At 43.4% G+C, this 25,818-nt stretch overlaps 1 protein-coding gene across 1 annotated transcript in view; it reads right to left on the minus strand.

Annotated features, from left to right (window-relative positions):
- Positions 1–10,374: 10,374 nt before the first annotated feature.
- CMYA5 (cardiomyopathy associated 5) overlaps positions 10,375–25,818 on the minus strand; it is a 104,205-nt gene continuing 88,761 nt past the window's right edge. Inside the window, exons 13-14 of the mRNA XM_040421377.1 lie at positions 24,181–24,357; positions 10,375–11,595 (exon numbers count right to left, since the gene is read on the minus strand). Of these exons, the coding sequence (XP_040277311.1) occupies positions 11,343–11,595; positions 24,181–24,357 (430 nt within the window). The 3' untranslated portion in view covers positions 10,375–11,342. The remainder of the gene's footprint in view (positions 11,596–24,180; positions 24,358–25,818) is intronic.

Below are 25,818 nucleotides of genomic sequence, written 5' to 3' on the forward strand. Positions count from 1 at the left end.
GCAGAAGTGGAATTCAGCTTTAAGTACGTATACCAACCGGCCAGTATCTCTCCCGCAAGGCCGGCATTTTAGTGGCCCTGCCATTTTTTCTACTGGCAATATCAATTGCCGGTAATTTTTCTACAAGGCCTGTTACTAATGAGCATTTTCATTGTGGAGCGTTCATTACCCTTATGTAAAAAAAAAAAAGCACTCACCTTCTCCATTTGCTCGTGCTGCGGGGAACACTCACTGCTGACTGGAGGACAGGACCTGTGAGACGTCATCACGCTGGAGCGCAGGTCCTGTCCGAAGCTTCCATTCAGCAGTGAGTGTTCCCCGCAGCGCAAGCAAATGGAGGAGGTGAGTGTTTTGTTTTGTTTTTGCAGAAGCAGAGCAGGGGGCACTAAAGGGGACATTATTCTTACTGGGGGCACCAATGGGGGGCACCAATGGGGGGCATTACTCCTACTGGGGGGCACTAATGGTGGCAATACTCTTACTGGGGGGCACTAATGGGGGGCATTACTCCTAATGGGGAGCATTATTCTTACTGGGGGGGCACCAATGGGGGCGTTATTAATTCTATGGGGCACTAATGGGGGCATTACTGTTACTGGGGGCACTAATGGGGGCATTTTTCTTACTGTGGGCACTAATGGGGGCATTATTCTTATTGGGGGGCACTAATGAGGGCATTATTCTTATTGGGGGCACAAATGGGGACATTATTCTTATTGAGGGGCACTAATGGGGGGCATTATTAATTCTGGAGGGCACTAATGGGGGCATTATTCATTCTGGGGTGCACTAATGGGGCCATTACTCTTTCTGGGGGGCACTAATGGGGGGCATTAATCCTATGGTGCACTAATGGGGGAATTACTATTACTGGGGGGCACTAATAGGGGCATTACTATTACTGGGGGGCATTAATATTACTGGGGGGCACTAATGGGGGCAGTATTAATTCTGGTGGGCACTAATGGGGGAATTTATATAATTGGGGGCTCTAATAAGAGTAGTATTAATTCTGGGGGGGACTAATAGGGGCAATATTAATTATGGGGGGTGCTAATGGGGCGATATTAATGCTGGGGGGCACTAATGAAGGCATTAATATTATTGGGAGCCACAGTATGACAGCGACTTAACTCCCTGTGTTAAGCCACGCCCACACCACAACCCTTTGGGGTGTGGCTTAACTTGACCGGTATTTTTTGTTGGGAAAGGTGGCAACCCTAGCTGTAAGGCAACTGGTATCACAGGACACAAATAGCACCCACAGAGGGTTACTCAGGAAGACACGGCTGTAGGACCCTGCACAGGGCTGTATCGATGGCTTCTCTATGGGCACAGCGCTGTGAGGTTGGCTTTACTGTCAGTCTAAAGTTCTCTGTGGTTTTATAATGGTAAGGCTGTTTCTTGGAGATCGTGGAAGGTGCATCGGCTGAACCAGTGTTAATGTCAAACATCTGAATAAATGAAAAACAGAACATTTCACATTCACTTATAATATAATTTATTTACCCATACATCCAAATGTTACTCTGCTGTCCTGGCAGTGGATCGGATGTACAGAATAAGACTTTGTTCACACATTTCAGTTCACTCTGCCGCTAAAGCTAAGGTTACACGGCCACTTTCAAGTCAAGTTAAAATCATAACAATACCACGATGCAATCTATGAGATAGAAGGCGACGAGTGGCTGTTCAGGTCATGCTTTTTCTGTTGGTCACAATCAACCATGACCTTGTTTTATACAGGAAAACTGGAAAAATGACTATGGTTACATATGTAGGGGGTTAAATAGAATCTGTCACCAGTGACCTCCCTAGAAAACTGTTTGCATAGACTTATACTGTAGTTGTGGTTCACGTGATTAAATATTTTTTTTCTTTTGCTGATCTGAGGCTCCATTCCTGAGTTATGATACTTTTTCTTAATATACAAATTAGGCCTTTGGTGCAATGAGGGCGTCACCATTGCCCTTGTTGCTCCCAAGCTCTGCTCTGTTTTGCCACTCCCTAGCCCTGTCAATCAAAGCAGACAGGAAGGGAGTGGCCACAGAAAGGAGTGGAGCTTTAGTGCAACAAGAGCTATCAATAAGTATCGGAGCCTTGGATCAACGAAAGAAAAACAGGGTTTTAATCGGGTAAACCACAGATATGTGCCAATGCAAAAGCTGGATAGGGAGGTGCAGTACCCCAGTGTAGTGAGCATCTGAAAATGTAATACTATGTAGTGTGATGTACACCCAGCATGGTGTGTGGTTGGCAGAGACAGGGTTAACCACCCTGTCTCTAGCCTCTTGGCAGGAGTGGGCTGGTCAACTTCCTAGTCTAGAGAAGGAGGAAGCAAGACAATGTGCTCTTTCTCCTTAGACCTCAGGATCCACAGACTAACCGATCTCTGCGAAGGATATTGCTTTTTCTTCAGTCAGAAAGAGGGAAAGAAGAAAGAAACAAGAACTCAGATTCGGCATGACTAAAGTATAGGAGTCAGCAAGGTAACCTGCGGCTACAGCTAACCAGACTTTGCTGCATGTGAGGGATTACATTTAAGACACCCATCACACTAAACCACTTCCTGGCCAAGCGTGCGTCTAAAACCTGTATCCTGCAGTGGACATTGCAGCCATAATTGCCAGATTAGTTACCAGCCATAGAGAGAAAATTTAGTAAGATAGCATACCAACAGTGCCATAATTGCCACTTTGCCAGCCTCCATACTTCACCATCTGGGAAAAGGATTTGCACTGTGTACAGATTAATGTTGAATGTACTACAACTCGTATTTTGCAGTCAAGTAAAAAGAGACATTTAGGATACGGCTATACGGTGACACTGGTCGCACAACATATATATCACGTTCAGGATAGCAGAGTAGTGGTGATCCCATAGAAATTAATGGGATTACTGTGGGTGTTGCCGGTTTCCTGGTTTCCCGACTCCTACCACCTCATACGCTGGCCATTGCACTACTATACCTCCTGCCAGGCTCCCCAAACTACCATCAGACAGGAGCCCCAACTACAGGGAGTACCCCGAGGGAAGAAAGGGTGCACCCTCCTCTCACTGCAAAGGCCCTAGTGAGCAACAGCCTGATGGAAACCATTGTGACACATCCTATAGTCAGAGCCACCACCACTCCCATCCTCCACTCCTGCTCCTCAAGGGCTCGCTGCAGAGGTCGCTGGTGACAGATTCGGAGTCACCCGTTTCCCTCCAATTTTTTGTAGCAAAGGGTCAGAGGGAAATAATAGTTACCACACATACATGTGAACTAGCCCAAAAATGAAAAAATGCAGAACACCTAAAGACGACCTTCTAAATTTCAGAATGTAATTGTCAGAAACATTTTCAGCATAACTGGCTTCTAGTAACTAACACTACAGGTATGTATTTAGAACATAGCTCTGCGTCTAGGCAAGTTGTACCGTTGTGCTGGACATCATATGGAACACTGTGTGTTTGCTGTCAGTCAAGATCATACACAGGTCTCATAGGGCCCCAAAGTAAAACTTAGTCCCCCCCAATCTCCCAATATACTTGTGTCAAACACTTCCTGGGCACTGGGACTGCACAAACCACATATGCATGCAGAGAAACTCACTGCATGCAACATTTACATCCAATTTTCCTGCATGGACACATGGTAAAAATGGACAGCACACGGACGCCACCTTTTTGTAGTCCATTTAAAAACTCATCCATGTCTACCAGTTGAAACAAGTTTCAAATTGCTTGCCTGAAAGATCCCTAAAGGTCAAGCTTTGGTAAATCCATTCTTAGAGATTAATATTCACTTTTTTTTTACAATTTAACAAGATTTTAGACAAATCAGTCCTCTCAGTGTGTTCTATGGACTGTGAATCTGGCAAAACAATTCACATATGGCTGTAGTCCACCCAGAACATGTGAAATGTACAGAAAGGAATCAATGTGTCCATGCAGGAAAATTGGATGTAAATGTTGCATGCAGTGAGTTTCTCTGCACATGCATATGTGGTTTGTGCAGTCCCAGTGCCCAGGAAGTGTTTGATACAAGTATATTGGGAAATTGGGGGGACTAAGTCAGATCATCTACCATATTACCTTCAATAATAGATTTTGTTGTTCAAAAGTGGAGCCTCACTGTAAAAACGGATTCTGAACTCACCATAAAATTCACTGATACACCAGGCACAACGCCTTGTAGGGCTAGCTCAGATGAGTGTAATGATACCTTCCACTTAGCGATTCATTGCTTAATTCTGGAGAAAAAGTACTTTTAATCTATATGCAAATGAGCAGTTATGTGCACTGAGGGCGGCCCCTTGCTCCTCCTCTGCTAGCCCCTCCCTCTACTTCCTTATTTACAAACCCAGGTTCCTGTATCGTCATTTCCCCATATCCTGTCAATCAAGAAGCAGAGGGAAGCGCTGGCAGAGGAGGCAGGAGGAGCAAGCAAGCAGGTGAGGAACATACCCTCCCATTTTTTTTTTGGGGTGGCAGATTTCAGCCAAATCTGCTGCGTCTATCCAAAGCCGACAAAGATTTGTATAATCGAGATGTCCTCTCCTTATGAAAGACTGAATGGACACTGGAGCAAGAATGTTGCAGGCTTTCCAAACCCTTAAAGGGGTTATCCCAAGATTAATGTCAAATAAATAAAATCCGCTATCACACAGTACATGACAGTCTATTTCTAACAAACCCCGAACCAGCCCTGTACCTCACATTGATCCAGAGATCTCCCCATTCATTGCTCCAATCTGCTCTGTTTTATTTCAAGCTGGCAGATTAGGGGGCATGTATTTTTCTCAGGGAGCGTGTCCTTTCAACTGCAGCTGGTGGCAGATGAAAGATAGAACTGAGCATGTGCTCCCATCTCAGTGAGCAGGACAGAAAAATTAGAAAAAGAGCAAACAGCAGGTGGCGCTATACAGCTAGATTTCAGTGAATAACTCAGTGTCTCTGCTAAATTGTTAATTATATGCATTTACAAAAGTATTCCGATACTGGTGCAGGTTTTAAAAATATAGAATATTTTTGATGTGACAACCCCTTTAATGTTAAAATTACTTTAAAATAAAGCTATTTGTGTACAGACAGTCCCCCTTTTTATTCAAGATGGCTGCAATTACTATAGGGTTCCACATAATACTGGTGGAGTTTTTTCAATAAACTTTTTCTGAAGGTAATTTAAATATATTTTCCTCTTTATGTGATTCTTTAAAAAATTATACATGCATTTCCTTTAGGCCTCCTGCACACGAACGTATTTTTTTGCGGTCCGCAAAAACGGGTCCCGTTTTTCCGTGATCCGTGACCGTTTTTTCGTCCGTGGGTCTTCCTTGATTTTTGGAGGATCCACGGACATGAAAAAAAAGTCGTTTTGGTGTCCGCCTGGCCGTGCGGAGCCAAACGGATCCGTCCTGAATTACAATGCAAGTCAATGGGGACGGATCCGTTTGACGTTGACACAATATGGTGCCATTTCAAACGGATCCGTCCCCATTGACTTTCAATGTAAAGTCTGGAGTCCCTTTTATACCATCGGATCGGAGTTTTCTCCAATCCGATGGTATATTTTAACTTGAAGTGTCCCCATCACCATGGGAACGCCTCTATGTTAGAATATACTGTCGGATATGAGTTAGATCGTGAAACCTCATTTCCGACAGTATATTCTAACACAGAGGCGTTCCCAGGGTGATGGGGACGCTTCTAGTTAGAATATACTACAAACTGTGTCCATGACTGCCCCCTGCTGCCTAGCAGCATCCGATCTATTACAGGGGGCCGTGATCAGCACAATTAACCCCTCAGGTGCCGCACCTGAAGGGGTTAATTGTACTATCATATCCCCCTGTAAGAGATCAGGGCTGCCAGGCAGCAGGGGGAATACCCCCCCCTCCCCAGTTTGAATATCATTGGTGGCCAGTGCGGCCCCCCCCCCTTCCTCCCTCTATTGTAATAATTCGTTGGTGGCACAGTGTGCCCCCCCCGCCCCCCCCTTCCTCCCTCTATTGAAATAAATCGTTGGTGGCACAGTGTGCGCCCCCCCCTTCCTCTATTGTAATAATTCGTTGGTGGCACAGTGTGCGCCCCCCCCCTTCCTCTATTGTAATAATTCGTTGGTGGCACAGTGCGGCCCCCCCCTTCCTCCCTCTATTGAAATAAATCGTTGGTGGCACAGTGTGCGCCCCCCCCCCCTTCCTCCCTCTATTGTAATAAATCGTTGGTGGCACAGTGTGCGCCCCCCATCGCCCCCCCCCCCTCCCTCTATAGCATTAACAACATTGGTGGCCAGTGTGCGGCCTCCCATGTCCCCCCCCCCCCCCCCCCCCGATCATTGGTGGCAGCGGGTTACTAGCAATAGTACAATAGTAAAAGATTCATACTTACCTGCTGCTGCGATGTTCGTGTCCGGCCGGGAGCTCCTCCTACTGGTAAGTGACAGTTCATTTAGCAATGCGCCGCACAGACCTGAGGCTGTCACTTACCAGTAGGTGGAGCTCCCGGCCGGACACGAACATCGCAGCAGCAGGTAAGTATGAATCTTCTACTATTGTACTATTGCTAAGTAACCATGGCAACGAGGACTGTAGTAGCGTCCTGGTTGCCATGGTTACCGATCGGAGCCCCAGCGATTAAACTGGGACTCCGATCGGAACTCCGCGGCCACCAATGAGGGGGGGGGGGGGGGAGATGGAAGGCCGCACACTGGCCACCAATGTTGTTAATGCTATAGAGGGAGGGGGGGCCGATGGGGGGCGCACACTGTGCCACCAACGAATTATTACAATAGAGGGAGGGAGGGGGGGGCGCACACTGTGCCACCAACGAATAATTACAATAGAGGGGGGGGGGGCCGCACTGGCCATCAATGATATTCAAACTGGGGAGGGGGGGGGGGTCTGCCCCCTGCTGCCTGGCAGCCCTGATCTCTTACAGGGGGATATGATAGTACAATTAACCCTTTCAGGTGCCGCACCTGAAGGGGTTAATTGTGCTGATCACGGCCCCCTGTAAGAGATCGGGTGCTGCCAGGCAGCAGGGGGCAGTCTTGTACACAGTTTGTAGTGTATTCTAACTAGAAGCGTCCCCATCACCATAGGAACGCTTCTGTGTTAGAATATACTGTCGGTTCTGAGTTTTCACTAAGTGAAAACTCAGCTTTGAAAAAGCTTTATGCAGACGGATCTTCGGATCCGTCTGTATAAAAACTAACCTACGGCCACGGATCACGGACACGGATGCCAATCTTGTGTGCATCCGTGTTCTTTCACGGACCCATTGACTTAAATGGGTCCGTGAACCGTTGGCCGTGAAAAAAATAGGACAGGTCATATTTTTTTCACGGCCAGGAAACATGGATCACGGATGCGGCTGCAAAACGGTGCATTTTCCGTTTTTTCCACGGACCCATTGAAAGTCAATGGGTCCGCGAAAAAAAACAGAAAACGGCACAACCGCCACGGGTGCACACAACGGTCGTGTGCAGGAGGCCTTATACTGTTTCTCTTCACTGCTAAGAAATTGCCATAAAAGATTTGTTTCTCTTGTAAATCTTGCACAACATATAAAAATATCAGGTTTGGCTTACGAATGCTAAATAATATACATTAAACTTTTTTTTATATTTTATCATGATTATTGAAGCTCTGGATTATATTTGCAGCCCCTACAATTTAATACTATCCATTCACAAAACAATGCAATCCCGTCAGTCTCCGCTAATGAATGCCCATCCTTGAACAGCATTTTGTTTTTTTAATCTAATTAGGTCTAAAATGCTGTAACGATTCATTCCTTAATATATCTTTATAGTGGCTTTATACTGTAGTTCTTGCGTAGTCAAGAAGCAAAAAGATAAGATTCTGACTTCCTGCAGCCACCTCTAGAGGGAGCTTCGGAGCTTACTGCATACTAATAATATGTAAAAGTAATCTGTCACCTGGTTTGGGGCCACCAAACCACCAGCATGCAGTTATGCAACTCTGGTTTAGGGTCCTGAACATGTCCATAACAAACCCATCTATCTCTTCAAAAGAAAGTAAATAAAATTCAAACTTACCAGAATAAGAGTCACGGACTCTTCTCGAGTGGATCTCAGGCACATGTGTACTTCACCAATGAAACCAAAGACGGTACACCTTGCTTTACTGTACATGTCCTCAATGTGCAGCGCATGCATAGTAAAATGAAATGTAACTCAGTTGGCTTTGTTGGTGCACTGCGCATACATCCGATGCCATTGGAGAAGAGTCCTGGACTCTTCTAATGGTAAAGTTGAAGTTTATTTACTTTCTTTATCGGGCATGGATGGGTTTGTTAAGCACAGGTGTGGGACCCTGAACCCAAGCTGCAGAACGTCATTCTGGTGGTTTAGTGGCCTCAACTAGGTGACAGGTCCCCTTTAAAGGGGATGTTCAGCATTGCCTTTATTTTTAAAATACCAGCTCGTCTTCTCCAGACTTGTAAAGAGAGGCCTGATCCCCACTGCTGGTTCCAGCTCCATTAATACCTGGCTGTCTTCACTACACTTTTATCCCTGCATGCAACCTTCTGGGACAGACAGGTGTCACGTGTCCTGCTACTACCAATGACTGACCTCAGCAGTGACTTGGGGACACTTCACCTGTGAGGCCAGTTATTGGCTGCAGCAGTGCAAGTAACCCCCATCTGTGCTGGAAGTTTACATGCACGGATCAAACCACATTGAAGACAGCAAGAGACCGAGCAGCGGGGAGCAGGTTAGTATTCTTCCCTTTAGAGGTTTGGCGGGGAGATGGTGGTATTTAAAAAAAAAGGCAATCCTGGATATCCCCTTATGTATGCTGTATGCTCTCATGTAGTGGTTAGATTCAGGTAGACAGAATAAAAAAATAACCAGTGGTCAAATGACCAAAAAATCCCTTTAGGGGTCCTAACTTATATGTACAGTATATATAAAACTACATCTTTTATTGTGTTCTATTTAAAACATGTAACATAGAATAGAGAAAATGTGTGTGATTAAAACTATGAGGAAATAGCCGGGGACATTTATTGTTTCACTAATAATGGCAGCAATCGGGTCAGTGCTTTATATTGCAGCTCTGTGTTGTTAATAAACGTTGTTTTTTTTAAAATGAGTTTTGTGTTGTTATTATATTATATCATCGTCTCCATATATCAATCCCTTTTTGTAATATATTAACTATTACACACTAATTGGTCCTACTTTGTATACTAGCACATACACACTATATATCTTGATACACTGTAGCAATTAATGTATCGATTCACACAGCTTGTCACAGACGCAATTCGCTGGACATGTATCGCACTGTACCTATAAACTCTCCCTGCCAATTATTATTTGCCCTCTGCTATTCCCTGCCTAAAACACAGCAACAAACATTACCCATCCTGACATGTTTTGACGCTATTAACCAAAGTTCCCTGACGAAGCCGCACATGTCAGGATGGGTAATGTTTGTTGCTGTGTTTTAGGCAGGGAATAGCAGAGGGCAAATAATAATTGGCAGGGAGAGTTTATAGGTACAGTGCGATACATGTCCAGCGAATTGCGTCTGTGACAAGCTGTGTGAATCGATACATTAATTGCTACAGTGTATCAAGATGTGTAGAGTGTAGTGTGTATGTGCTAGTATACAAAGTAGTGACCAGTCAGGACTGGTGCAAGGATTTTTGCCACCCTAGGCAAAAGCTAATTTTGCCACCCCCTTGACTCCATGTATTGACCACACCCTTTGACCCACCCTTTTTTTTCACCCACCTATTTATACAGACTGTACCCTTCATTGTGGTAAGGCCACGTTTTCTCCCTCCAGCTACATAACATGTCATCCACAGATCCCCAAAAGTGTCATCCACAGATCCCCAAAAGTGTCATCCACAGATCCCCAAAAGTGTCATCCACAGATCCCCAAAAGTGTCATCCACAGATCCCCACAAGTGTCATCCACAGATCCCCACAAGTGTCATCCACAGATCCCCACAAGTGTCATCCACAGATCCCCACAAGTGTCATCCACTGATCCCCACAAGTGTCATCCACTGATCCCCACAAGTGTCATCCACTGATCCCCACAGTGTCATCAACAGAACCCCTCCCCGCCCAGCGCCGCCTCCTAGCTAATTTATTCACTTCACTTGCCTCTGTGTAATCTCGCACAGGCGCACTGGCAGAGGCATCGTCGAGGGAAGTGCACTGGAAGATGGCGCATGCGCAATTCGCGCGATGATGCCTCTGCGAGATTACACAGAGGCAAGTGAAGTGAATAAATTAGCTAGGAGGCGGCGCCGCGGGCCGGGGCCTCCAGCAAGAGTGCACTCTACGCGGTGGTGTACCTTGCTTATGGGTGGCGCCGGCCCTGCCAGCAGCAAAAAAAATATACATTACACACTGTAGGACCAATTAGTGTGTAATAGTTAATATATTACAAAACGGGATTGATATATGAAGACGATGATATAATATAATAACAACACAGAGCTGCAATATAAAGCACTGACCCGATTGCTGCCATTATTAGTGAAACAATAAATGTCCCCGGCTATTTCCTGATAGTTTTAATCACACACATTTTTTCTATTCTATGTTACATGTTTTAAATAGAACCCAATAAAAGATGTAGTTTTATATATACATATAACTTAGGACTCCTGAAGGGATTTTTTGGTCATTTGACCGCTAGTTATTTTGTTAGTATTCATCCCGAGGGTCCCAGCAAGGGCCCATCTGTGTGTTTAGGTAGACAGAATGGTATAATTTCCATCGATATCTATGCAGAGACTTTGAGGGTTTTGGAGCTGTATAAGAAAAATGAAGCAATATTGTGTTAAAAGATGGATATTCCCTTTAAGCTTACCCCATTATTCAGAAAATATCTCTTTTCTCATAAAGTTTGTTTATCAGTTTGAGTTCCTTCAGAATTTCCTCCTAGTTCAGTTTAACCTTGCTAAGTGTTAATGATCTTCTCCTCAGGATAACAGGAGATATTGACATTAAGACATCTAATTACATATATCTTCTCTCTTCAAAGAGTTTTGCTAAGGCTTTATTGATTTTGGACTACTCGCAATTCTCTATAGAATCCTACCCACTAGTCTCCCTGATCCTACCACCATCACTGATAATGTCTGGCTTGTCCTACATAAAACTGAAAAAAAATAACAATTCAAAATACAAACAACCCCCTGAGAAACCATGATTGCATAAAAACCAGGTTTGTGTAACCTCTAATATTAACAGTATTTGTACTACTCCTAAACATCCCCGCACACAGTCACTCTGCTATCAAGCAGGGGCTAGTAAACACGATGTATGGCTTTGCAGCATTCGGAACACCTCTGGCGGTTGGGTGCTAGCTCTGTTTGGTAAAATGAGGCAGTTCAATTCCAGTATGAAGGTGAATCTCTCCTGGGGCCTCCAAGGCAAATGTGGGGTGAGCCGCCTCTGTAAACCTGTGCCTAAAGGTGAACAGCAACTGTCCTTTCTGGACATTGTAGAAAGACAGTTTCCCCTTCCTGTAGTCTAGGAGAACCCCCACCCGCACTGGATGCTCCGTTAAATGAACTTCACTCCATATTTCATTGTGGAGGAATCTGTAAGAAAAGCTGGAAAAAGAAATGTTATAGAGGGTACTGGGTTACTTTCAAAGCATTGTACAAAACATGTAGTATATACTTAAAATAGAGAGGAAAAAAAAGAAGAGAGAAATTGGCCATTACAAAAAGAGGCACTCCACCTCTATATCATTATAATGCCAAAGACAATTTCCATTAATAGCAAAGACCTCAACGTTAAAAACATCTAAAAACATCCATGACAATAGTAGGAATCCTTCCCACAGGTAATCCAATATTATATTTGTAACACCCCAGAGTGGTGTTACCAGTTCTGCACCTTGCTACTGTCTTTATTGGTCTAACCTCATGTCATCTTGTGTATTTATTCCAGGTCCTCCACAATGTGCATTCCTATTTTGTTATGCAACTGTTATGTTCACATATAATGTGCCTGGTTCATCAGCAGGTGGCAGCAAACACGGCAGAGCTATATTTAGATAGAATGGAACCTTCCATTCCATTCTAACCCCCCCCCCCCCCTCTGGAGAGAGGTGGGGCAGAAGTTCTAGTCAGTCTAGCTTAGGGGAAGGGTGTGCAGGGGCACGTCTCTGCTGGACGTGCCCACGCCAGCCAGAGCATCCCAAGCTCTGCTGGCCATGGAGGCCAAAGCTTGAAGCCTCAGGAGCCAGGAGAAAAGTTCCGTGGCATAACTTAGAGTCAGACTACAAAGTAAAGTGCGGCTTACAGAAGAAGCTGAGTTATACAGCCAGCCTGTCAGTATAGCAGAGTCAGAGAGAAACAGATATAACAGAGTGGAGTTTGCCTGCCAGTTTAATGCTAAAGCCTTCTGGAACCAAGACAAAGCCTGTAAACCGTTTTGGAGAATGTTTATGCAAAGTAAAGCTGCCACTGAACTTCATCTCAAGGTCTGGAATCCAGTTATTCTTTTATCCCTCAATTATTCCCCCTATTTAATGCTTCGGAGCCAAAGCCTGGGGTCCAGCTGTATCCAGGTAGGAGCACCGTGATACATATAAAGAGACATTATAGGCCGCACTATACCACTTGGCGTTCCTAAACCCGCGTTAGAGAGGGCCCTAGGGGGAGGCGTCCGTTGCATATTTATATTTTATAGTGCAAATAATACAATGCAAAAGGGAAATATCGATTGAGTAAGGTGAAGAAAGTAAAATGTGTAGTGCAAATTGGTTTAGTTTTAATATACATGGCCTAAACTAAGGCTCCTTTCACACTTGCGTTGTTAATTCCGGTACTGAGATCTGGCAGAGAATCCATTTTGATTTTGCACATCAGGATGCGTCTGTTCCGTTAGGATGCGGTTGTGTGAAATCAAAACAGAAAAAAATGGATCCGTCACTAAATACATTCAAAGTCAATGGGTGATGGATCCGTTTTTTTAGGCTCCTTAAAAAAACTGATCTGTCACAATTGACTTATATTGTTTTCAGTGCCGGAAATATTTTTTCCGTTTTTATGACCGGACACAAAACTGCAGCTTGCAGAGGTTTTGTGTCTGGTCACAAAACGGAATCCTGCTAGAACGGAAGACATTCTGATGCATTCTGAATGGATATCTTTCCATTCAGAATGCATCAGGACCAAACAGAAAAGTTTTTTTCTGGTATTAAAATCCTCTGCCGGATCTCAATACCGGAAAACAACAACACAAGTGTGAAAGTAGCCTAAGACTAATAGTTGGTCTACTTTTTCTTGCAATGCTAAAACCATATACCGTATATACTCGAGTATAAGCCGACCCGAGTATAAGCCGAGCCCCTAATTTTACCCCAAAAAAATGGGAAAAATTATTGACTCGAGTATAAGACTAGGGTGGGAAATGCAGCTATAATGCAGAGTGTATGTGTATATAATGCACACACTCTACATTATATACACACATCTGCAAGAGGGTGACTCCCTGTATTTAATGCAGAGTGTGTGCATTATATACACACACACACTCTGCATTAAATACAGGGAGCCATCCACAGATCTCCCCCCTAAACAGTGCCATCCACAGATCCCCCCTAAACAGTGCCATCCACAGATCCCCCCTCCCCTAAACAGTGCCATGATGGCACTGTTTAGGGGAGGGGGTATCTGTGGATGGCACTGTAGGGGGATCTGTGGATGGCACTGCCATCCACAGATCCCCCTACAGTGCCATCCACAGATCCCCCTACAGTGCCATCCACAGATCCCCCTACAGTGCCATCCACAGATCCCCCTACAGTGCCACCCACAGATCTCCCTACAGTGCCATCCACAGATCCCCCTACAGTGCCATCCACAGATCTCCCTACAGTGCCATCCACAGATCCCCCTACAGTGCCATCCACAGATCCCCCTACAGTGCCATCCACAGATCCCCCTCCCCGACGCTCACAGCAGTATTCTTACTTTGTCTTTGCTCCGGTAATACAGGCAGTGCGGGGAGCGGCGCTCACTCACTGACGTCACGCGCCTTCTCCCACTAGGCGGCGCAGGCGCGTGACGTCAGTGAGTGAGCGCCGCCCCCCGCACTGCCTGTATTACCGGAGCTAGACTAGACTCGAGTATAAGACGAGGAGGCTTTTTGAGCACAAAAATATGTGCCAAAAAACTCGTCTTATACTCGAGTATATACGGTAATCTCTCAATCTCTAAGGGTTTGATTATTTATATGGCCTATGGGACACTTTGTTTTCAGTTTCAGGTGGAGATCCACTTAAATCATATAGACTCTATACATTCAATTTATATATTTAAAAGGGTTCTCTGGTACCCCTAAGCATTTTTGTCTAACTGGCCCACCCGGTCCAGAATCTGATGTAGGTGTTACACAAAAATGTATTTCTGTTCTTGCATTCTTCTACCGGGGTCACTGATGTCACTGCCTAGGGTCCCTTTGTTCCCAATCTGAATATTCTATTTCAGCTGTTTGCTCTAGAACATGCCCATTGGTTCTTCTTGACACATCTGAACAGCAATGTATATTACACCATTGATGATTCTCATACAGTGCTGGAAGAGATGCCCAAGAAAGATGTTTTACACATCAGCGGCAGAAGAAAAATATTGAATAGGGGTGTGACATGATTGGAGGATAAAAACTGAAATTGGTGGCACCTTAGGACAGTAAGTATATCACAAAGGGTCTTCTATCTACATCCTCTGCAGCCATGGTTTCAGTGATGGCCAGTTCGCTGTGTTCGCCTGCGAACACATGCGGGCTGCCATCTTGACTCACCCTGTTGTGCCTTTTCATAGGTAAATACATTCATATCCAATTCATTATTGTCAAGATGGATGTTCATTGCCTTTAAGAGCCATGCTCGACTATAGTTGCAATTTTGTATGTCTTGAGTAGGCCAAATTAAGGTCACACAAAGTTTTAGTGTTATTTTCTTCTCATTAATGTACTAGTCTGAGACGAGGTCTCCTTGTCTACTTTTAAATTTTTGACGGGAGATAAAGATAAGCTCTATGCAGCTGGTGATCATTACCTATACAATTAGGCATTTATTAATGAAGCAAAATATATAATATGTATGTATTCATTTATTGAGCCTTAGTTAGTCCTTAGCATAATACAATCAGTAGGACATATATATATTTGTTTATACTATATTGTTATATGTTACGAAGACAACATGTATCCAGTATATTATATATATTTCTCATTAGGAGTATCTGTCTCTAAAAGAACTGTCTGTAAAGATGTGTATTTTGTAACCATTAATCACATCTTTGGTATGACAGAGGAGGTACTGATATCTCTGTGAGAAAACAAGGCCACTCAAATCCATAAATCAACAGTGTGAGAAACATTAAGTGAGACTCCTAGAGGTCTGTCTCTAATTGCTACAAGTGTCAGAATTAATCCCTATGGCTTTGAATTAAAGCTTCTAAGGTCAAAATGTATATTCAGACTTACATAAGTTTACCCTTTATACTATGATGCAGATAGCTTATACAGCAGTGCCACCTATGTATCAGTAGGTGACAATACAACAGTGGCAAAAGTGCATTCTGGGTAAGGTTATGATGTCACATTTTTTATCAATGGTCACGCCCATCCGACAATGATTGGAAAGTTCCAAACTAGGAAGGTGTGTCTAACTGATAAGTTTGGGATCATAAGCCATACCCAGGAGGTAGAAAGGAAAAGAAAAAAAAGGAGAAAGGAGGAGAGAGGAAAAGAGAGAAGTTGAGTCTATAGAGGGGTCTATCAAGATGAAAGCCATGGTGAGATGTGCTATGATGGACCACCCAGCTTTCCTAGGAGCAGAAGTGAGATTCCTACTAGGACTTGGTAAGAGACACAGAAAATTATATTTCATTTTATAAAGACAAATTTGATAGTGTGGGGGAAATTGTACCATCTAGATTGGCGAATAAATAAATGATTAAATAAATTGTTCATCTCCATATTGAGATTAGTCTTAGGATATTGTGAGGCTTCATTCTACCTGCAGAAGAATCTAGACTTATAATCTAGCAAAGCATTAAATAATTGCATATATATATATATATATATATATATATATTGATAGAACATTCTAGCCAAGCTAAGTGATGGATTCCCACAGGAAAGACTTGTTTCAAATCCTTTCCATTTAAGATCCTAGATCCCTGTTATTTGTCTTAATAGTCTTACCAAAGTTATATATGTGAAAATAGTCCAGGATGGGGCGGAAGGATACAGTTGTCTCTTCTAAGTTATATCCTTGAATGGATTTGCACATCTTGAAGTCATGTGGTGTGTAGTTGGTTAGGGGGGGGGGGGGGCAGAATGTATTTAGCATTCTATAATTATGTCTAGGATTAGACATGCCCATCTTGATATCATGAGGTTTTCTCTGAACAGAAGTAATGTATATAACTTATGTTCATATTTTGATATCCTAACCTAATAATAGCTTGGTTATAATGTGACAAGTTATTTCCACTCACATGTATTGTTAAGCTTGTAATGCTTTATATTAACTCTATATATATTCATTTGCATGTATCTTTGTGTTTATTACTTATATATGTTTATAACCTTGTAACCAATAAATCCGTATACTTTTATAATACCTGTGTATTATTGTATAATGCAAAACTACATTTTATCATTAACGTCATCTCACGTCAAAAATAACTTATTTATCTGAGGAAATAGTCGGACTCAGATGTGAATTGTATCAATTAGGTTGTCTACAATTCACCAGGTCATGATTTTAAGAATTTATGACAAATTTTATAAATTTTATTTTTTTATGGTTAATAATTTTTATGACCATAATTAATAATTCTTAATTGAATTATTACCCCCCGACAACCCGTCCGGCGATGCACAGGTAAGCCCTTACCTATGCCGCGAGCCGGTCTGAAATCAAATGCGGTCACCGGGAGCAGGCAGTTCCGAGAACAGCCCGATGAAGTCTGTTCTCAGAACTGCCTGCTCCTCGTGACCGCATTTGATTTCAGACCGGCTCGCGGCACAGGCACAGGCACAGGCACAGGTAAGGGCTTACCTGTGCATCGCCGGCCGGGTGAGTCAAGATGGCAGCCCGCATGTGTTCGCAGGCGAACACTGCGAACTGGCCATCACTGCAGGGTTTATTTCTAGGACAGTCTCTGAACATCTTTTTAAAGGGGTCCTCTGGTTTCATAATGTTTTTTTTTTGTCTGCGCAAAGTACCCCAAACACTGCATATTTGTGTCCCATATACCTTTTTTCATGTCAGAACTTTGCTTGCCCTTCTCTTAGCTTCACTGCATTTTGGCAAGATATTTGCATGCAGAACTTCCTGTTTTCATTGGCTTCCTGTTAGGTTTTGTAATGTTTCACAGGGCTTGCTCCTCTACAATAACATGGGGAGGGAAGGTATAAGTGGCCTAACTACTGAAGAGGGAACAGTGCAGCAGGAAGAGCAAGCCCTGAGAAACATTACAGAACAAAGCATGCTGGGTTTGGTTAGAAAACCCGACAAAAAACTGATTCTGCATGTAAACATCCTGCCAGGATGCAGTGATCCTAAAAACAAGGGAAGGAATTTGCTGACAGGAAAAACAGGTATGTGGAGCAAAAATATGCAGTTTTTGGGGTGTTATCTAGACATATAAAATAATTTTATTATGAAACTGGAGAACCCCTTTAAAGAGCCTCTGTCAGCATGATCAACCCTCTTAAACCAGGCATATTGCTTGGTAGGGTTTATCATAATGAGTAAAATTATATCTTTCTTTTTTGAGAGTTAAAAATTGCAGAGAAATATACATTTTTTTATTTATATAAATTACTTAGAGCACCAGGGGGAAGGCCATAACACTAGGAGCACCGCTAGTGCAACCCCTTCCCCCTTGCTCTTTGTACTGCCTCCTTCCTCTTGATTGAGGGCTAGACATTTCATCTAGCCCTGTGCTGAAGCACCTGTGCAGTGGATCTGATGAGCTTGGAAGGTGGTACTCAGATTAACTGAGTGTCAGTGCTGCTGCAAGAACACAGGGCTAGAAAAGATGCTTAGCTCTATCACTCAAAGGTAAAGAGAAGTACAGAGAACACAGGGCATCATGCTAACGGTGCTTCAAGGACTATGGCCAGCCCCCTGGTGCTTCGACTAGGTAATGTATGTAAATATGAAAATTAACATATGTCAGACATTAATAACCCTTTATGGAAAAGAAAGATATTATTTTACTTAGCATGATCAACCCTACCAGACAATATGTCTGGTTGATCATACTGTCAGATGCTCTTTAATGTCTCACCATCTGTCATGAGTTTACAGATGTTGTAATCTTTAATTGCTTCTCTCAGGCTGCAAAAACTAAACATAAAAGTGCATATGTAATGTCCCGGAGTGCCATTACCACTTTTGCACCCTGCTACTGTTTCCTCTGGTCTAATGTCATGTCATCTTATGCATTTAGTTCAGGTCCAATACACTGTGCATATTTATTTATTGTAACTGTATGTTAACATGTAATTTACCTGGTTCACCAGAAGGTGGCAGCAAGCATGGCAGAGCTACAGTAAGAGAGAATGGAACCCTTCTTTCCATTCTAACTCTCCCTCTAAGGAGGGGAGGGGACTAGTTAGTTAAAGTTAGTTCCAGCTTACCCCCTGTTGGGGTACCACCAACACCATTTCTTTAAGGGACCATTGTTGTTTCACTGCAACTGGCGTCACGAAAACATTTACTTTAAGGGACCCCTTGCAGTGCGCCTGACGACTGCATTTGGCGTCCCGATCAGGATAAATTTGTGTGCCCTTGGATTATACTGCCTATAGGATTTACAAAACCCCCTTGAAGAAGGACTTTATTTAATTTTCTGTGGAGCGGTAGGCGCAAAACTGTGCATCCAAAAGGTTAATCAGCCATCTTTAACTTTGATGGCGCAGCTTCTTCTTGTACAGTCAGAGCGGGAAAGTAAAGGAACGCCCTCATCTGGAGCGGGAAACTACAGCCCTGCCCACAGGGAACATCAGCTCAGTACAGAGAGAGGAAGTGGAGACTCCTCCCCTGAAGCCCCTCCTTCTTCACTAGTTTGTGCCAGTGAGAGGGAGAACAAGATTGCGCTCCCTAAGCCGAGCTGGGGCAAGATGCATTGCAACGACGACTTGCCCGACCTGTGTGACGACCAAAAGGAGATCCAAGTGTCACAGATAGTCCAGAAACCCAAGCCGGGGTCCGGAGCTTTCTCCGTGTCGGCTGGCGCGGCGGAGGCAGCAAGAGTTACCACTCCACTGCTCAGGAAGAACAGGGCCTACGATAGTCTCAACCCCATCATGCCTCTCGAAGTTACGGCCTACGTGATCAACACTATCGCAAAGCCATCTAGAACTGGGTGGTCAGGTTGCTGGACCGACCGCTACCCCACAATCCAGTACTGGAGCGAAGGACCGGGACCGTGGTCTGGTTTTCGGTATTAAGAGGTACAGGATTTATTCAAGATGATGAGACCGGGATGGAACTTTTTGTCAACCTCCACTCCATAAAACTTCCTTATTTACTGCAGGCCTGGCACAGCCTGTACATAGGGGAACAAAAGGAATACACCCTGATGGTGTCTTCAAAAGGCCCCTTTGCTACTGGGGTAATCTTCTTGTTAAGCCCCTTGTTCCAGTGTCAGCTCCAGAGTGCTGGCCGGAGGACCCAGCAGCAGCTGGACGTGTCAGATGTCTGTAAGAGACCGCAGGGGGAGTGCTACGTTTCTGTGACAAACCCCAACCGGAGCCTCTCATCCTGGGACTGCCTGCACCCCCAACATCTACTCAATATTTGGAATGTGTGTCCAGCACCTCCTTCATATTTAGTCACACAGTGGTGGCATACCAGCTGCCTTGGAAGTCAGAGCCACTGATGAGGAGAGTCGTCCCAGAGCTGTCCTTGAGACCACCTAAAGAAGAGGACTACCTACCAGCCCCTATGCAGCCGGATGTACTGGACCCCTTCATGATGGCAGGGGCATCCGCTCCTGTAAAGCAGAAAGTCACGGCAGCGATGAGGAGTGTAACCACTAGGACCTTACCAAGAGTCGACAGTAGGTGTCGCCAGAACACCACGGTTGCCGCAAGAATGGACTATGAGGCAGGACCAATCTCTCATCCAACTCAGCAGCAGCAGCAGCAGTAGCAAAGAGGATCTGAGGTCCTTCCTCTGAAGAGCCTCTCTTCATTCAGCATCTTCATTTAAAGAAATACCAAGGACAATTTGGAGCTACAGCGTGGACTGTTCCTGAAGGGTGAGGGCCTGTTGGCATTGTTTTTATGTTTCAGGTTGCCCCCGTTGTGTCCTCACCCAGATGGTCGCGTTTAGTTAGGACTCCCCCCATCTTCATCTACCTCCAAGTTGCACTCAACAGCGCCCACTCCCCTTTTTCCCCCTTTTCATGTTATTTGGGAGCCCCCATTTTTGCTAAAAGGGTTCTACCCATGAGGATTACAAATACCATTATTGGCTTATGTGGATTACAAAAAATGTGTAGCTTGTTTAGGCCAGCTAGAGCACCTTCAGCTCTGCTGGATGTGAAGGCCACAGCTTAGAGCCTCTGAAGCAAGGAGGTATAGTTCCCTGGTACTACTTAAGAGACAGACTACAGAGAGAAGTTGCAGCATCCTGCAGAAGCAGAGATTCAATTTAAGCTTGTAAGTACAGCACAGCCAGAGAGCAACAGATGTAGCAGAGAGGTGTTTGCCTGCCAGTTTTCATGCCAAAGCCTACTGGGAACCAAGACAAGGCCTGAAACTGGAGAAACGTTTATGAAAAGTAAAGTTGCCATTGAACCTCATGACAAGGTCTGGACTCAAATTATTTATTCAAATCCCTCAATTGTTCACCCCTTTTTCTGCTTTTGGAAGGCAACGCCTGGTGTCCAGCGTATCCAGTTAGGAGCACCGTGACACATGCACATCCAACATACAGGGACATTGTAGACCTTACTACACCACTCTGGCATTCCTACACCTGGGTACCACCAACACCATTTCTTTAAGGGACTCTGTCCCATTGTTGCTTCACTGCAACTGGCGTCACAAAAACATTTACTTTGAGGGACCCCTTGCTGTGCACCTGACGACTGCACATACAACCGTAACAGACTATAAATTAATTAATAGGGGTATTATATATACATTTATTGTGTAGACAGTAGAGAAACGAAGGGAATAAGTATGTCGCCACTTAGGGTAGAAATCCCCACATGTATCACCACTTTAAATGGTGGCTTTATCCGTTTGGAGCGGCGGAACACGTGGGGATTTCTCTCTTAAGTGGTGACATAACTTATCTTCTCATTTCTCTTTTATGTACACAGTGGATATATACTCTTTGTGCATTTATTTATCAGATACACTTCTATGTAGAATTTTTGCAACCTTAGTCCCTATCTTTTCATTGATGGGTGTGCACTATGGCACTATGGACTTTCTTTGCCTTACTGAATGGTTATATGCTTTTCATATATTGTATTATATATTTCTTGCGTGTTTACTTGTATCCTTGGGAAGATATTTACATTGTATTTATCCATATATAATATTGTATTATCACTGGGGAGGGACAGACCCAATGTCATGAATGCATAAGATGGTTTTAATTTTGTGGTCTTTCTTACCAATAAGGATTGTTTTTCACATTATCATGATGTAGAAGTTGAGTGTCTTTTTTGTAGTATCCACATGTTCCCTTTTAAAAAAAAAAAAAATTATTACAATATATATATTGGGCATTGTAATTGTGTATCGTACCCATCATAATGTTGCTCTCATGGATTGGTGATCACAACTTTTAGGTTTACAGAAATGTAAATATCATTCTTGTGATATAGCATTATCCTTTGGTTTTCTCACTGTGCATGTATCAATATGCTGAGCACAAGGGGGATGATGGATGATGTAGACACACACTATAAATATGTAATGTGACATCATAAGGATAACCTTTACCCATGGCTGTATTCCCGGACACCATGTTACTATACGCAAATGAGCTTGGGACATTTTAAAGCAATAATCCAGGAAAGCACTGGGTGCACTGCATTTTTTCACAGCCCTGTGCATTTGCAGTGTCACTGAATCCCCCCCCCCCCCCCCCCAACTGTTTCCTGAAGACGATGCTGACTTTTGTCAACCAGTCAACACCCCTCCCATGGTGTATATACACCAATATATGACTCACAAAAGTGAGTACTCGTGCCAAGCCTGCACGTAAGATGAAACACCAAAGAAAAAAGGCCAGCACAGAAATGAATATATAATTAATCTTTATTATGGTCTCAAACCGGGACCGGAGGTAAAAATACAGATAAAATACAATACTATGATGGATGGGAGACACACAGGAAGAAAAAGACCAACACCACTGGTAATGAGCATATAAATAAAATATATATATGTCAATAAGATATCAAAGCAAATGGAATCATATAAATATACATAGTGTATAGATGAATAAAAAAAAAAAAAAAAAAAAAAAAAGCCAGATATCTAAAAAACAGGCAAAGTCATGGATAATACAAACGGATGAAAAATCAAAAAAACAGTACAGAGATAGATAAAGTGCAAAGTGCCAAAATGCAAGTACATGGATCAGATTAGTGAAACATCCGTATAAAGACTAATGACATATAATACCTGAGTGGTGATCTGGATAGCCCCAACGCACGTTTCGCGTTAGCTTCTTCAGGGGAAGAACACCTTGTCCCCTGAAGAAGCTAACGCGAAACGTGCGTTGGGGCTATCCAGATCACCACTCAGGTATTATATGTCATTAGTCTTTATACGGATGTTTCACTAATCTGATCCATGTACTTGCATTTTGGCACTTTGCACTTTATCTATCTCTGTACTGTTTTTTGGATTTTTCATCCGTTTGTATTATCCATGACTTTGCCTGTTTTTTAGATATCTGGCTTTTTTTTTTTTTTTTTTTTTTTTTTTTTATTCATCTATACACTATGTATATTTATATGATTCCATTTGCTTTGATATCTTATTGACATATATATATTTTATTTATATGCTCATTACCAGTGGTGTTGGTCTTTTTCTTCCTGTGTGTCTCCCATCCATCATAGTATTGTATTTTATCTGTATTTTTACCTCCGGTCCCGGTTTGAGACCATAATAAAGATTAATTATATATTCATTTCTGTGCTGGCCTTTTTTCTTTGGTGTTTCACCCCTCCCATGGTGGTGGGCTATACTTTGCAGTTTGCACACTGCCTGTGACCACTGTTCCCTTTAAGCTGCTGGACAAAGTCCCAAAGATAAACTACAGATCCACCAGGTATTGTCCTACTGTAGGCTATCAGAATTTTAAAGTTAACCCCTTCTCTGTATACAAACCAACAGAAAAAATGGCGTGGTGTTAACAGGCAGGAAGTGCTCAAGCCCATATGCAGTTGTGCATGTGTATACAGGGGAGCAAATCCTGCACTTTTAGCCCGTTGCTAATGGCGATCCCCAGCAAAAATGCATACAGTGAAGGATGCCCGCAGCGGACCACAAGTACCACAATAGACATCCTACACAAGATAGAAATTATGTGGATGTGATAACCAATATAACAATATAATAACATTTGCAAAGACAGGTGCACTCTGCAGTCTCACTAAACCCTCATACTGATATTAAAATTGAGAGATTAGCCAACATATCCTACTGTGGAGGACATGTCTGAGCCCGAGCATCGCGCCAAGGTTTCTCAAGTAGCTTGGGTCCTAACACTCACCTACCTGTGCCATATGGGCAATACCAGGAGCCAGTGGGCGGGCCACAATAGGGCCACGGCTGGGCAACGGCCAGGCCTCATGCCTTAGAAGGGTCGTTGCTTATGACATGTATGCTGCTGGACAGTGTGTAGCCTCCCCTGTACCTCTACTGCCTGCTAGAGATTCTTTTTAAACAAAGTATATTTTAGGAAAATGTTTTAGAAAGATGAAATATACATTTTACATTTTAACTCTGGAAACTTTTAAGAATTTTCTGAAAAAAGCAGATAGTTTACAATGTGTTTTGTTAATTCAGTGTCTTTAATTTGGGTCCATAATATGGCTGCACATGTTTGCAAGGAAAGTCAAAGAAATTTGCTGTGTGCAATGTATCTCTGTATCTTGTGCCACCAAGTAGAAGAAAATTACCTTGTACATGAACTGGAGCACTGCATACACCATGATGTACTATCCTGTGTTGTGGCAGATTCTTCTGGAGAAGGATGAAATGTTGCGCCAACACTATATGAACAGCATTCTGCAACCATCATCTCCCAGTAATGCTGTCCTTTAGCCGGCAGCAGCTCCCCAAGAACTAAAGGAATTCTAAAAAAAAAAAAAAAAAGCCAACAGACATTGTAAAAAAAGGGGGCAGTTGCTATAGGGGATACAGACTTAGCAGTGATACCTGGCCCAAAACTCCTTCTACCTAATAAGAAGACAGCTGTTTCATAAATGGCACATAGTAGGCGGGAGCCCTCTTATAGATTTTGTATTGGGGTCCAGGAGCTTCAAGATACAGTGGATATAAAAAGTCTACACACCCCTGTTAAAATGTCAGGTTTCTGTGCTGTAAAAAAATGAGACAAAGATAAATCATTTCAGAACTTTTTCCACCTTTAGGCCTCATGCACACGACCGTGTTCCGCGGCGTCATAGCAACCAATGACGCTGTGCGCTCCTGCTGTCAGAAGGAATCCCGGCCGGGTTACCACGGACCGCTCTCGGCCGCGGAACACGGCCGTGTGCATGAGGCCCTAATGTGACCTATAAACTGTACCACTAAATTGAAAAACAAACTGAAATCTTTTATGTGGAGGGAAGAAAACTAAAAAAACTAAAATAATGTGGTTGCATAAGTGTGCACACCCTCTTATAACTGGGGATGTAGCTTTGTTAAGAATTAAGCAATCACATTCAAAATCATGTTAAATAGGAGTCAGCATACACCTGCCATCATTTAAAGTGCCTCTGATTAACCCCAAATAAAGTTCAGATGCTCTAGTAGTTGGTCTTTCCTGAAATTTTCTTAGTCGCATCCGACAGCAAAAGCCATGGTCCACAGAGAGCTTCCAGAGCATCAGAGGGATCTCATTGTTAAAAGGTATCAGTCAGGAGAAGGGTACAAAAGAATTTCCAAGGCATTAGATATACCATGGAACACAGTGAAGACAGTCATTATCAAGTGGAGAAAATATGGCACAACAGTGACATTACCAAGAACTGGACGTCCCTCCAAAATTTATGAAAAGACGAGAAGAAAACTGGTCTGGGAGGCTACCCAGAGGCCTACAGCAACATTAAAGGAGCTGCAGGAATATCTGGCAAGTACTGGCTGTGTGGTACATGTGACAACAATATCCCGTATTCTTCATATGTCTGAGCTATGGGGTAGAGTGGCAAGACGAAAGCCTTTTCTTACGAAGAAAAACATCCAAGCCAGGCTATATTTTGCAAAAACACATCTAAAGTCTCCCAAAAGCATGTGGGAAAAGGTGTTCTGGTCTGATGAAACCAAGGTTGAACTTTTTGGCCATAATTCCAAAAGATATGTTTGGCGCAAAAACAACACTGCCCATCACCAAAAGAACACCATACCCACAGTCAAGCATGGTGGTGGCAGCTTCATGCTTTGGGGCTGTTTTTCTTCAGCTGGAACTGGGGCCTTAGTTAAGCTAGAGGGAATTATGAACAGTTCCAAATACCAGTCAATATTGGCACAAAACCTTCAGGCTTCTGCTAGAAAGCTGAACATGAAGAGGAACTTCATCTTTCAGCATGACAACG

This window comes from Bufo bufo, chromosome 2 (assembly GCF_905171765.1).
Source record: "Bufo bufo chromosome 2, aBufBuf1.1, whole genome shotgun sequence".
NCBI lineage: Eukaryota > Metazoa > Chordata > Amphibia > Anura > Bufonidae > Bufo > Bufo bufo.